Source organism: Halichoerus grypus, chromosome 2 (genome assembly GCF_964656455.1).
Source record: "Halichoerus grypus chromosome 2, mHalGry1.hap1.1, whole genome shotgun sequence".
In the NCBI taxonomy this organism is placed as follows: domain Eukaryota; kingdom Metazoa; phylum Chordata; class Mammalia; order Carnivora; family Phocidae; genus Halichoerus; species Halichoerus grypus.
In genome coordinates, this window is record NC_135713.1 from 132,624,181 (window position 1) to 132,638,498 (window position 14,318).

The 14,318-nt window shown below is 44.0% G+C and overlaps 1 protein-coding gene and 1 long non-coding RNA gene across 5 annotated transcripts in view; one reads left to right on the forward strand and one right to left on the reverse strand.

Moving 5' to 3' along the window:
- Positions 1-3,441: 3,441 nt before the first annotated feature.
- Positions 3,442-7,440, reverse strand: LOC118522900 (uncharacterized). Its single transcript, XR_004910846.2, has 2 exons — positions 7,243-7,440; positions 3,442-3,686 (listed from the first exon to the last, which is right to left on the reverse strand). It is a non-coding gene; the product is annotated as an uncharacterized LOC118522900 (long non-coding RNA).
- ZNF608 (zinc finger protein 608) overlaps positions 5,042-14,318 on the forward strand; it is a 109,187-nt gene continuing 99,910 nt past the window's right edge. For 3 of the 4 annotated variants that reach the window (XM_036072234.2, XM_078067565.1, XM_036072238.2), the window contains exons 1-2: positions 7,500-7,652; positions 8,654-9,753. In XM_036072234.2, the coding sequence (XP_035928127.1) occupies positions 8,842-9,753 (912 nt within the window). In that variant the 5' untranslated portion in view covers positions 7,500-7,652; positions 8,654-8,841. Of the gene's footprint in view, positions 5,279-7,499; positions 7,653-8,653; positions 9,754-14,318 lie in introns of those variants that run through there. The other variant, XM_036072239.2, reaches the window with a different exon arrangement.

The following is a 14,318-nucleotide window of genomic DNA, read 5'->3' on the forward strand; positions in this document are numbered from 1 at the left end:
TAACCCTTCCCCCACCCAACGCTAAATACAATCTGTCTCCTACTCACTGTAATAACGTGCAAATGACTGTAATTTTGCAGACAAGAAACAGCCCAAAGTGAAACGTGTCTAAACAGAGGTCGATTTGAAAAATCAGGGCTATTACCTAAATCTGAAAAATACATATTGTAATAAAACCAGCAACAGCAATCTCCAATAAGTAGTTTTAAAAAACTGTTGCTTGTGTTTTGATCTTCTTTATGGGCCCGGTCTCCACGGGCATAAAAGAGAAATCCTTTTCCAGAAATGGTTTCGCTACATGCGATGTAAATTGCCTTCCTTTGCTAACTGATCCGCAGACCTTGCTTGGGCACGGGTTCAGAAATAGTAGCGCGCCCCACGCTGCAAGGGCCTGCGCCAAGCAGAGGTAAGATTTCAGACACTTAACACTGACCTACATTGCTGTTCTCTCAATGTGAGCTGTGTACAAATGTTTTCCTTTTTTTTTTTTTTTTAATTTTATTTATTTATTTGAGAGAGAGAATGAGAGAGAGCACATGAGAGGGGGGAGGGTCAGAGGGAGAAGCAGACTCCCTACTGAGCAGGGAGCCCGATGCGGGGACTCGATCCTGGGACTCCAGGATCATGACCTGATCCGAAGGCAGTCGCTTAACCAACTGAGCCACACAGGCGCCCCAAATGTTTTCCTTTAGAAGAATGCACGGTTTTTGCCATATTTGCTAGTTTCTCTAGAACTTCAGGGCATAAAAGGGACAAGATTTGCTGTTTTTTCTTTTTTAAGTTTGAATATTGGGAGAAGAAGGAACAGGGGAAATATATACACCTACAGAAGGAAGCATCTTCTTTAACTTTCTATTTCTTTACTATTAAACTTCACTGGAGTCTGAAGTCAGAGCATGGAAATTTTGCTTTATATCATTTCAGTTTGTTTCAACAAAACTGTGAAGACAGCCATTCATCCCTTTCCCTTCAACAAAGGGTCCCTTTGTTATACTCTCAGGACTTTAAATTGAAGGTGAGCTAAGAATGTATAGAAGTGACCTGAAAAGGTAAGACAGCTGTGTTACACAATATGTGTAAATGTCCATTTTCACGAAATGTGTATCAGAATGACCCCAAGTCTTCTGGGGGCAGGGTGAACACCATCAGGGTCTTTCCTCTGTAAATCCCACTCCACCCCACCCCATCCCACCCCGCCCAACTCCACCCTGCCCCTTGTCCCCAGGAAAGGACCTGAAATGTTTCTGTGTACAGGTCCTCTCTCTCCACTGGACATCTGCTTCTTGTCACTTTATTTTGGTCTGGCAATGTTTCAGGATATTGTGAAAACGTCAAATCTTTAACGGAGAATACTGCTCATCTCTTTTTGGTGACAGTTGTCTAGAGATGGATATTGTTAAAAATACTCCACAGAAACTTGAGTTGGATTTAGTAAGCATTTATAAAAAGGCAGAGAAAGAGTTTTCTCTAAAAGACCTTTTGCAAGTGGAAAGCTAGGATGTTACCCAGAGGTAAAAAAGAGTGAAGACCTTCTAGTATTTGTGTAGGTGTTTAAATCACCAACTCTACATTCCCTAGAAACCAGGGCAGGTCACCTGCCCACGGCCTTGAGGCAGGTCTGTTCATAAATAACCTCAAACAGATAAGAATCTTTTTCCACAATCTTCTTGGGCAGCCGCAGAGTTTCTCATTATGTCTAAATTAAGTTCCCTTTCCCATAAATTAAGCCCATTTTCAGGTAGGTTTTATTTTTTATAACTTTGCTTTCCACTTTTTCTACTTGGTCCCAAGTACATCTCAAGTGTCAATGTTGGCAGAGATTTAGAAAAGTGAGGACCAGGTACATACTCCCTTCCAAATAAACAACAGCTCAAGACTTTTTTTCTGATCCCCTAATCAAATCCCACCATTCAGAGGCAAGAGGTACCAAAGACAGACTGCTTTGGTTTTTTTCTGTGTTACTGCTTGAAGACCCTGGCCTCCTCAGCCTTGGGCTCTTGCCCTTAAAAAAGGTGGGAAAGTTCGTGTCAGGACCTTCTGATCACCTTGTAATCAGTGCAGAATGCCCTGGGGCAGGGCTGTTGGTGATGGTGATTGGAGAAGGATAACACTCTTTAACAGCCCCTTTGACACTGTCCTCTCTTTTGCTTCCATTCCCTTCGTTCCTTCTAGACTCCTTTCCGGCTGGCTCCTCCCCTCTACCACAGCTCTGAGGAGACAGGCACTAAAATGTAAAATTATAAAGTGCACATATTATCCGATAGTGTACCAGTATTATCGAGTTTGTGCATGTGGATATTAGTGTGGAGACCAGTGTGTTCCTGTTATCCCAGAAGAGAAAAAGATAAAATTTTCTTCTCCCAAATTGAGAACTTCCCAATTTTGTGAGGGGAGTAGCTCTGATTTTCTAAAGCGGGTAGTTAATTATCTTAGTTTCACTCATCAATTAGCTGATAGCCCTCTGATGTCTCTTGATTGCCCCCTTTGTCAAACAAAACAAAACAAACACACGCAAAGCCAGCATAACAACTCCGGCTTATTCAAATCTTCGGGAAGAATGCGGAGGGCAGGCGATGGGGGTGGGGTGCAAATGGAGTGTGGCGCTGTTGGAATGGGAGGAAAATGGTTTGGGTTAAATATGTTGACTGAGTTTGGCAGAAGCCTCTATCTTTAGCCAGTGGGGCTTCCTTAACAAAAAAGTTTAAGATTTAGGATTAGGTGTTAATGTTAGGGTTAGATCAGATTTGAGTATTAGGAAGCCTGAGCTTTGGTTTTAGTTATACTCAAATCCATGCTGCAGGCCGTGTGATTTGCTTTTTACCAAGGGAGTGTGTTGGAGGAGTGCTTGTACCCTTTCCAAGTTCAGAGCTTATTTTCTGCGCTTTTTGAAGTCCAGTTGTTATAAGAGCTGGCAATTGATTTTTCCAATGTGATATAATATATGGGGTAGCCATGGTCTTCCAAAGCCTGAAATGGAGTAGATACCTCGGAGGCCCTGGAAGTGCCCAAGAGTGATCTGTAGGTTTGAGGAACCACTCTTCCAGAAGAAGAAAAGTTTAAAAAAAAAAAAACAAAACACCATCTGGTGCTGTGTTATAATCAATGGGACATAAAAAAATTGTAAACTCTGTACATTCAAAAATATAAAACAAATATCAAAGCTAAAACGGAAGGTACATGAATATCAGGTGGCTAATTTGCCCCATTTCATTTGTTGATGTACAGTGTTGATTTGCATACAGATCTATTTAGGGAGACCTAAGGACTATTCTAGATTGCATTCCTCTAGTTTATAGACCTCAAGAAAGGGTGGAAACTGCTGTTTATTACTGTTTGCAGCATCAGATTGAGTTCATCATGGGTAGTGAAACAACTAATTGGAGGGTTTTTTTTAAAGAACTAAATATATTGAAAGCTCAAACATGAGTCAATAGACATTACTTAAAACATGTGACATAAATATTTTTATTGACCCACAAAGTCATAACTGAATATTTACGTCATCAGCTGTCTTTTGCTAGCACTAATCCACTTTATATGTCCATTTGACTCAGTGAAGACACATTCCCACATTGCAGTTGTCATGTGGAAATTAGAGTAGCGCTGGATCTTTAACGCTTGGGATCATGATGCTTGCAGTGAAACTCAGATCACACTTTGACTTTAAAATCTCCACATTGTAGCTCCTAAAAGGAATGGCAAATAACAGTGAAAAATTAAAAATAAAAGTGTTTTAAAGGCTTAATATAGATAAATATATTACTTTAAGTATATTAGCTGTTACAATACTTGTTATTTTATATAACCTCATATCCTGTGACCTCAGAGTCCCATTAACTTGGTTGCTGGCATTCGTCCTATAATAAACTCTAAAACGTTTCTGTATTCCTGGTGGATTGAGCGGTGTAGCAGTCAGAGGACTTTGACCACCCCCCTCTTCCCCAAGATAGGGTTAAAGATTTGGGGGGGATGGGGAACTCTGACAATCTTTCTGTTTAAAAATGCACACTGGGACTGTTTAACGGGTTAATCTTTCTAGTATATTTATCTCCCACAAATCGATTTTGTAAAAAATGAGGCTGGCCCGAGGTGTTAAATATGGTTGGCTGGGACCTTCTTTTATTTTTAAATTTTTTTTGGAGGAGCCTAGGACCAGGTGGAAAAGATTTGTTACAAATTCCAAGGAAGAACTGTTCCCGTAGTGGTGGTTAAATGGTTGCCAGTGTTCACACTTCAGTGCTTGTAGACCAGAAGACTGGAAACAAAAGGGTTACTTGTTTCCCCACTACCGCCTTTACCCCCGGATCGATTTTTCTTATTTAATCAGGGAGTAAAAAGAGAGACAACAGGGGTTAAAAAAAAAAAAAAATTGGAAGAAGGGCAAAGTGGTGGGGGAGGGTTGAAAGCCAGAAGCTGCAGGACAGAAAATCAGTCTTGGGAGTTCGCGCTGCCGAGTCCTTGCAACAAGGAAGGGAAGCCAGCAAAAACCGCTCTCAGTCATTTCCACACAGCCAGCCTCCCCTTTTCTCCTCGCTACGCGCTAGTGGCTCATTTGGCTTCCCTCTGCCACCGAGCGATCACATACATTATTTCCCCCAAGATAACACAATCAAACTTGTATTTACCGACATCCCTTCCTCGCAGCCTGTTTGAGATTTGTTTTAATAAATAAGTGTTTTATGTGAATGATGTAGTCATTGAAACGGGCGCACCATTTTTCCCCCCCTTCCTTACTGCAGGAGGTTCCTCAACCCCAATCTGGTTGGAAAATAAAACGCTTTGTCTCCACAACCACCCCCCACCGCACCCCCACCCGCTCTCAGTGTGTGTTTTATACGTGTGTATATCTCAACCCCCTACAGTAGCCAAGAGAAAGCAGCTAGCCAATGAGAGAGCCCAGTTTCATAAAAGCTGCTCTCTGATTGGCCCGATGCGAAAGGGCAATGGGAACAAAGAAAAGTCCCTTTCAGGTATAGAGGCTGAGAGCTCCTTTTGCTCCACTCCCCCTGTGTGTGTGTTGTGTTTCAGTCCTGATTTCAGTGTTGCAGAACAAGCTTGTGGTGTGTGTGCACCAGGGGGATTTTTCTTTTCTTTTCTTTTTTTTAATTTTAATTTTTGCTTTTATAAAAAATACACAGGACGGTCTGTGACATTTGATGGTCCATCTTCTTTAATAATAAATTTGTTGAAGAGATTATAATTTCCAAAATAAAGCGGCTGCAACCAAACACATTCAATGCAGTTAGAAGGAAAAGGTCAACTCGATCCAATACAGACCGTAAGTACGGTTGCGTGGTGTGTCTCTATAGCACTTAGCGGGGACTTCATGCAGGGGAATGTGCGAGTTTTATGCATTAAGATGAGGAACTAGTTACAGGGTTTGGCTTTTGCATTGAGAACAACAACCCAAGAAGGGTGAATTTTATTCAGTGGAGGGTGAAGCATTTGTAACTTCTTCACACAAATTAAGCTTGACTGGGCACTCGGGGTAACTTAGAGTAAATTACCTTTTGGGCTGTAACCCAAGGAGAATAAAAGTGACACAGTTACATATACTGATCTGCAGTGTCCATTCCCTAGCTCACCTCGCCCCCTCCCTCTCCTATCCTAGCTGGGCAAGACCCTCTTCCAAACCGAGCCAGGAAAATGGGGGCAAGGGCAAAACAAGCCGATTTCTGTCTCTTGCCACATCCTAGTGCCCAATAATTTAATATTAAACAAGGGAATAGTCACCCATTACATGTAATGGTTATAATTACCATTTTCCACCTCCTTAAAAAAGCAAAGCAGCAAAAACACCATTAAGGGGGGGGGAAAAGCCCCACCCAACCCAAACCCACAAATAGAGTAACAATGGTGTGTTTATTACAGGACCTGGCTTGGGAGCTAGCAAAATGTTTTTCTTTGTTTAAGACATGAGGGGCTCCCTAAAACCCAAGTAGCTTGGAGGTGCCCTCCCCCTCTTCTGGGCGTCCCCATCCCTGGCCCCTCGGGAAAGCCGACAAATTGGAGATAAGTTGAGGAAAGGTTTATAAGGTGTTTCTTTAAAACATCTGCTTTGCTCTTGTGCTCATTACATTTCACTCCTTCGAACTTCCAAGAGCCTAGATCTGCGAGAAATGTTTCACATTCATAACTTGTAGCTGCGCCCACTGCTGGGGGGTGGGGGCGCGGGGGGGAGGCGGCGGCGGCGGGCGGGGGGGGGGGAGTGTGTGCAGGGGGAGGGGAGAGACCTTCAGCTTTTTTTTAAAGACCAGATCAGTATTTTCTTGATACGCTTGTCACCATTTTTGTTCTCACGACAACCAATTGAGCCCTTGATCCTCACGTGATGTGAAAGGCTTGCACTGTAACAAAATCGCTCCTTTTAGGTGGTTGGTTGTTGCTAACTCGCCCATCCCCCTCTCCCAGCCCCGACATTTCCAGCAAAGCGACTCTCCACTTCCAATCCATCAACAATTCATTACTGCTTTTAGCTTCCAAACGCCAGCTAATTAAAAATACTAAGCCAAGCTCCGGGGCCATCTGACTAAACACAGGAGGGGGTGGGCGAGAGAGGAGGAGGAGAGAAAAATAAATAAAAGGGAGACGCACCGTTTGCTGCGACTATCAATGGGAAAAACTGTCCTGAAAAAGGTCGCCTTAAAAAAAAAATCTCTTTTTTTTTTGACTCTAATTATCGAATTACCACATGACTGATTGGCTTGAGCGACAGCGGATTTCCCCCCTCCCCCCCCCGGGGGACTATACTAGGAACTCGGTTCCTTTTTCTTAAAACAACATAAAACAGGAAAACATCACATCCTTTGGGTTTCGAAGACTGAACCAATTTTAAACGCCGTTATTTTCCTCACCCCACCGCCCACCGCCCCCCGCCCCGAGCGAATGCTGTTATAACTGGTTTATCAGCTCACTGAATCATCTGCTCCCCTCCCCCTCCACACCTTTCTTCTTCTCCTTTTGCTGGGCTTCTCATCCTACCCTTTCTTCCTCCCCCCTCCCCTCTCCTCCCCCTCCCCCCTCGCCTTCCCCCTCCTTTCCTCTTAAGTTAGTTCAAGAAATCAAATCTGTCAGGACGGGCGGAAAAATGCCACTTCCCGACTAACAGGCGGAATCCAGCCCAGATTTTCAGTCGTTTCTTCTTATTCTTTCTTCCCTTTCACTAATTTATCCCGATGTTAGCACATTCTGTCTTGTTACTAGCGGACGCCTGTAGGTTTGCTACATGGGATCATTACTTACTGATCACGGTGACTCTGAAGTCTGGAACTGAAGGCGGAATGAGAAGTTGGGAAAACTTTTTTCTCTAAGCTCTCTCTCTCTCTCTTTTTTTTAAACCTATTATTCTCGATGCTTGTTAAGAGGAAAAAAAACCTTTGGTACTTCTGTTGTGAATGTGAAACATTATCTTCCAGCTGTACAGTGACACATTTTTTTAAGGAGAAAAGGACTCCTGATCCGTTTGCCAAAAGGGGGGTGGGGAGGTGGAATAATGTTATCGAGTGATTATTCTGGCTGAGATGTGTTATTTGGTTTCTTCCTTCTTGATCATTTGGTGTTTAAGTAAAATGAGGCACAGGCTTGTTTGCCGAGTGGAGTGGGAAAGGCATTTTGATTTGCTGGCCTAATTAAAAAATGATAAAGGATTAAAGGTAAGCAATGTGTGTGTGTGTGTATGTGTGTGTGTGTATTTATTTATTTTTCTCGACAATCAACTGTTAAAAGGGGCTGATCCCTTTAAAAACCGTTTTAACTGATCTTTGTCAAACACACACTCATTTGCGGTCATTGAGGCCACCTTGGCGCAGACTACTTAAAGTGCATGTCTTAATCAGTTTCCCCGTCCAGGCAGTAGCACCATATTTAACAAATTGAGCAAGTCTGTGACCTAGGAATATGGTAGAATTGTTCATATGTAATTTTTTTTTCCCTCAAAAGGCAGGTATTCAGCCTTTTATTTAGCACTGTCTTTTTTATAGAAAAATGCTCTTAAAGACATTTGTGTGTGTATTTCAAAAATAAAATGGTATAAACTGTTGGGGAAGAGAGGGTCTGTGTTTGGGGGGGTTAGTTATTCGTTGTTTTTCCTGTTCCTTACTGGGAACAAAAAACAGATTGCCCAGACGATTTGTAAAAAGAAGTAATAAAATTAGAAATAAGGAAAATTTAGAAACATCATTCTGAAACTAGCCTCAGAGAACTTCCAGGGTCTGGTCTTTGAAACTGCACGATCTAGGACATGTTTGGGGATGTTTAAAGCTGTGTTCCTCCCTCTTGTCTGAGTGTTTAGGCTGTGTTTCTGGGGTTGAGATATCACATGTATGAGAAAAAAAAATCCTAAACTTTTTTTTTTAACCTTCCTGGACTTGACACAGATCTTTAAGATATCTTAATGCCTTTAAAAAAGTGCTTATCCTTGTGCTGTTGATAAAGGGAATTTTTTTTTTTTTTTAAAGCTACTGTTAAGATGCTTACTGTCGTGGGTAAGTTTTTTGGGTTTGGTTATTTTCCTTTAAACCCGACTGTGGAGACAATATTTGAGCCACCTTGCTGTCCATCCTTCCCTGTACCCTTACTGACTCCCCAGTATTAATCGTTTTTTATTCTGGTAACACCCAGACAAGAAATATTCGACTTTTCCCCCCCTTCACAGGAAAAGGTGGACCTGGACTGAAGGGTGTAAAATCTCTGGACACATTCCTGGGGCAGGAAAAAGAAGAGGAAGATTAGAAGATTTTTTTTTTTTTTTTTTAAGAGAAAGCCCAGCGGAGCTAAACGAATGTCCCCTCATCTCCAAAGGAAAGTTCATCGGATTTTTATGCTAGAGAGCTCATCTTCAGGATGTCAGTGAACATTTCTACTGCAGGAAAAGGTGTGGATCCAAATACGGTTGATACTTATGACAGTGGTGATGATTGGGAAATCGGGGTTGGAAATTTAATAATTGATTTGGACGCTGATTTGGAGAAGGACAGACAGAAATTTGAGATGAATAATTCCACCAACACCACTAGCAGCTGCAACTCGAAGGATTGTGGAGGTCTGGCCTCCAGTGGGGCCGGTGCTACGGCCGCCTTAGCTGATGGCCTAAAATTTGCTTCTGTTCAGCCCTCTGCTCCCCAGGGGAATTCACACAAAGAGACCAGCAAATCAAAAGTGAAAAGGAGTAAAACTTCTAAGGATGCTAATAAATCTCTGCCTTCGGCTGCCTTGTATGGGATTCCCGAGATCAGCGGCACTGGCAAGAGGCAGGAAGTCCAAGGGCGCCCTGGAGAGGCCACTGGCATGAATTCAGCGCTGGGTCAAAGTGTGAGCGGCGGCGGCGGCGGCGGCGGCAACCCCAACGGCAGCAGTCCGGGCACGGGGCCCTCCGCTGCCACCGCGGGGGCGGCCTCCTGTGGGAAAAGCAAAGAGGAGAAGCCAGGTAAAAGCCAGAGCAGCCGAGGCGCCAAGCGGGATAAGGATGCGGGGAAATCCAGGAAGGACAAGCACGACCTGCTTCAGGGCCACCAGAATGGCAGTGGCAGCCAGGCCCCTTCCGGGGGGCACCTCTATGGCTTTGGGGCCAAGAGCAATGGAGGTGGCGCGAGCCCCTTCCACTGCGGGGGCACTGGGAGTGGCGGCGTCGCGGCTGCTGGGGAAGTTAGCAAAAGTGCCCCGGATTCAGGGCTCATGGGAAACTCTATGTTGGTAAAGAAGGAAGAGGAGGAGGAGGAGAGCCACAGGCGAATCAAGAAACTGAAAACCGAGAAGGTAGGATCAAGTCGCCTTCCTAGATTTCCCACTTTCCTCTTTGTGTGCATCTGTGTGGGTGTGTGTTGTTTGGGAGCGGGGGGTGGGGGGGGTGTGCCTCTGTGTGCCTCACACTTCTTCTTCGTGCTTCCTGGTTCTTTGTGAGGTTTCTGTTGTGTGCATCCTTTCCGTGGAAATTGGAATGGGGGAGCTGAGCTGATTCGGGTGCACTGCTTTTGGCTCTTGCTTCTCCTGTTGCGGCGGCCAGCGGCTGTGCTCAGTGTTTGGGGTCCCCAGGTGGGAGGGCCTGGGTGTTCCAAGGGGCTCCTGGCCAGTCGGCCGGTGGTGGTGTGCTTTTAATAGCAGACCTGCTCATGTACCCGCTTGACTCATGTCCTGCTTTCTCGCCCAAGGAGAGCTGTCTTAGGTTTTAATATGCCCGCCCTAGTATTTCTGGTAATGTGTCCTTAGGTGCAGGGTTCACGTTCCCTCCCTGCAAGAGGTTAGGTCGAGGATTCTCATTTACCCTCTTCCCTCAACCTGTTTCTTTTTTCGGGACTTTCTCCAACAAATAGTTCTGTCAAAGGGTATCCTCCTTGGATGGGTTCCTCTTACAGGTCCTGAATTTAAACCCCAGCCTTGGCGTCCCGGGATCGTTGGTTTCTTAACTGTGTGGAAAGACCGGAATGGTTTCGGTGGTTTCTAGGACTCTCTACCCTGGTTCCCTCACCCGGTTCTTAGCTGGAGATTTCAGGATGTTAACACTTGAATTTCTAGCTTGCCTAGGGAATGGAGAGGTTGGTAAGAAAAGTGAGAGAGACTGGGCTGATTGGGGTTCTTGAGATGGGGCAACAGCTAGAGGGGATGAGAATCTTGTGTGGCATTTGGGTAATGGGGGATCCTCGATTTAAGCAACGTGAACCCTTCCTGCCATCGCTGTCATTGTCTTAAGGTCTAGTTAGAGACTGCCTTTGAAAAAGTGCACTTGGGGGCTGTGCCGTTTGGGGCTGGAGGCCTGTGACTTACTGGTCTGGTGATGGTCCTGCGTTGAATAGTGTCCCAGGACGGAAGGGGCTCTGTCCACCGGGCAGTTTGGGAGTGAGCTGGGGGTGTGAGTAATGTTTTTATGAAATCAGCCTTTAGATTAATCCTGCGGGTTGTGCTTCGCAGAAATAAAACTCATATCCTGTGGTTTATGGCATGGTTGTTTGGAAATCTGCTTATTAAGTAATTCGATTTTTTTTCCCCCAATGTCTAACTTGATCAGAACTGTCAGATGGCTTTGGGTGATTATTTCTGTGGCCAGTTATTCACTGCTCTCTCTTCAGACCTTTCCATTTTTGCATTCGTGGGTTCAAGATTTAAGTGGGAGCACAGGAAGAAAGTTCTGATTTTTCTGGTCTTAGGAGTTGTGGAGGGTCCATTAAAGTGCGGATGATGCCAAAATCACCAAAAGCCTCCGGACGCTTCTTTTATTCATATACCTTGGGTCAGACAGCTTTTTACACTGACGAATTGAAATGCATTTTTTAAAATCCCAGGTTTCGATTCTTATATTTCCTGGTGTAGTTGCATACAATTTCTGCAAAAAGGCGTTCTGAAATCTTCTTATTACTTAGTACAGTAGGGCATTTACTTTTGTTGCCAATAGTCTTCAAATTGCACTTCTAATCTGCTCTAACTATCTAGATGAATTGCCCTAATCCAGTGCTCACAATGGCTGTGGTTAAGGAGTCAGAAGCATTTGATTGGATTCACTGCTGCCTGGAATGTGGGAGGTACTGCCCTTTTGCATTCCCCTTAGCCTTTTAATCTTCCAGCCAAATGTTCACATTCAACAATTTTGTTTAGCTGGCAATCGGAACATTTCTGTATCTCAAAGGCTGCTGTCATGGCAACTGAGATTAGAGCATGGTGTTGGTTCTCCAGTTTTTGTGTTCTTTTCACTTTCCAGTCACAGAGAAACTGGATAAAGAATGGAGGAATTAAATTATTCTTATACATGCAACTCATCTTCAGTCAGAGCAGTATAAATGTGATAATACGAATTACATAAATGAAGAGCAAACAAGTCGTGATGGGGCCGGGCCGGGGTGGAGGAGGGGAGGAGGGGAGGAGGGGAGGAGAGAGCTCAGCGCGTTTAGATGCAGCCCACCGCCCTCCGCCAACCGTGGCCACTGGTGTTGGCACAGGGGCCCTTCAGGGATGGCTCCGAGGGGCTTGAATCCTGCAGCGTTGGCCGTTCTCGGTCAAGCAGGGGGGTGCTGGCTCAAGAATGCTGTTCCGTAGGCTCCCCTCCCCACCCTCTCCCCGCCCCCCCTCCGCCCTCCCCCCCCCCCCGGCCTCCTTGCCACCCCAAGATGGCACTCCCTTGCACACATGCCACCCCGGGGAAGTCACTCTAATTCCACTAACGCATGGATGGGAACATGAGACCTCAATTTAGGGACTGCTTCCTAACGAGAGGAGGCTACCTTTTTAAGGAGGTATAAGCAGGACGCGCTTTACCTGACAGAAGTATTTCCACACTGAGGCATCTTGTGAGAGAGGTTTTTTTTTTGACGTTTTGTATAATGTTTTAATTTCCGCCTTGCTTGATATTCTGGGTGGGTGAAGAGTAAGTGTCTCAAAAGTGAAGATGATTAATTTTCAGCAATCAGATGTGGCTCATGAGGGGCCCAAATGTGAAAACCCAAGGAGGTGGGGTGGCTGTGTGTGCGCTTTTCTTCTGGGTTTTTTTTTCCTGGTTGAGAGGTTTCACGGGAGATTCATAAGACTTGCTGTCACCGGTTAATTTTCACAGCATGCTTAAATGTCTATTTTTGGTCTGTTTATTCTGTTTCTACACTACACAAAGTCATGTAAAACATGATAAATTGGACCTTATGAAACCTAATTAAATCAATGAGTGTTCTACTCCTTTATGTGGAAACCACAAGTATGTTGTAAAAGTCGCCACTCCCTTAATACGTGAACAAAATCAAAACATGCCATAATTCTAAGATGTTTGAGCTGTATTTCTGTAGCCCGTTTTGTGGTTAAGCACCAGTGACAAGTCTGAATAAGGAGATTTGACGGGTTGGCTTTGGGTTGTTAAAACCTGCTTCTCCACCTTCCCCCTCCTTTCTTTTTAAAGCATAATAGCCTGTATGGAGGCTCTCCTTAATATCTTACAGTTTTGACTTATCAGACACAGGCACTTGGGCCGGGCTAAATAGGGTACATGGTTTTATTTGATCGCCGGAAAATTCTCAACGACATAGGAGAATTCTTAAAAACACCTAATGCTTAAATAGACATGAAAGGCACAGGAGAGCTTACAGTTGGGTCTCAGGGTTCTGACTACTCAGTACATATTCAGGAAAGAGAATTACTTCCCTGATATCATATTGCTTTCATTAAGCCAGGCCTTAACAGACTAAAGGTGGTGTCTACAAATGGACCTGTCTATAAGGGATATAATTCATTTTATTTTATTCTCTTGGAGAAGGCTTTTACACTTCACTAGGGAATTCTGCCACATTTTCTAAGTGAGTGTGAGCCGTTTAAGAACATATTTTGATTAATGAGTTTTGTGGACAATATGCCTGCCTCCCCTGCCTCCGCGCTGCCCCCCCTCCCAATCTGGTGTCCCCTACAAATTCTGCTTAGAGAGTGCAGTTTATCTACTGTGAAATAAAAGGGCAGAAAGGTCACTTGCTATAATTAAAGAACAAAGTCCATTGTTGTTGGACAGCAAACTGTTTTGAAAGCTACATAAGGGATTTAGCGGTTAAAAACGTTGGTAACTAAGGCTGGCTCCCAATCAGCGTTGATCCTGCTCCTTACTTTTCAATAAGTTGCCTGGGAGGGTGACAGGGCTTTTTGAGGTGGATGCAGAGGCCATCTTTTCCCTGAGCAAGTTTTCTGTGAGAACCCAAGGAACTTGGGAGGATTTGTGTGGCTAGGCATATCACTGAGTCCTGAGCATAGTATTTGAAACGTAGCGGGTGTGCTGGAGAGATGAAAAAAAACAAAAACAAAACACACACACACACACACACACGATCAAGATTATGCTAAAAGGAGATGAGTAATGTTTAACAACTTTTAATAACTTTGCAAATAGTCTGGAAAAAAAAGGGAGTGGGGTGCGGAGTCATTGTCCAAATGTCACCAGGTTAAGAATGCTCTTCAAGTGAAATTGCTTGGCTGCAAGATGGTTTTAATTAGTGTTATAAAGACTTATTTTTCCTAAGCAGCGTTTTATAGTTAGTAAATGAAATGTATGCCGAAAGTGCTAAGCAGAAATCTCCCTAACCACAGAGGTGTTCAATAACCAGATTCAAACAACATGGAAAGTACCATCTGTTCTTCGTTTTCAGCTTGAAAAACAAGGATTGAATGGCTGAGATTTGCTTCAATTTTGACTGTGTCTGTGCGTGTGTGTTTTTTTAATTTAAAAAAGTTCACCTGGTACTTCATAGAAACTTGGAATTGCAGTAATATGAGCAACACTGTGAAAACACATGTTCCTACATTTATTTTAACCAGTTCCACTTTTCTTTAAAAGATTTCCAGAAGCCCAGCCATTGAGCACTTTATAA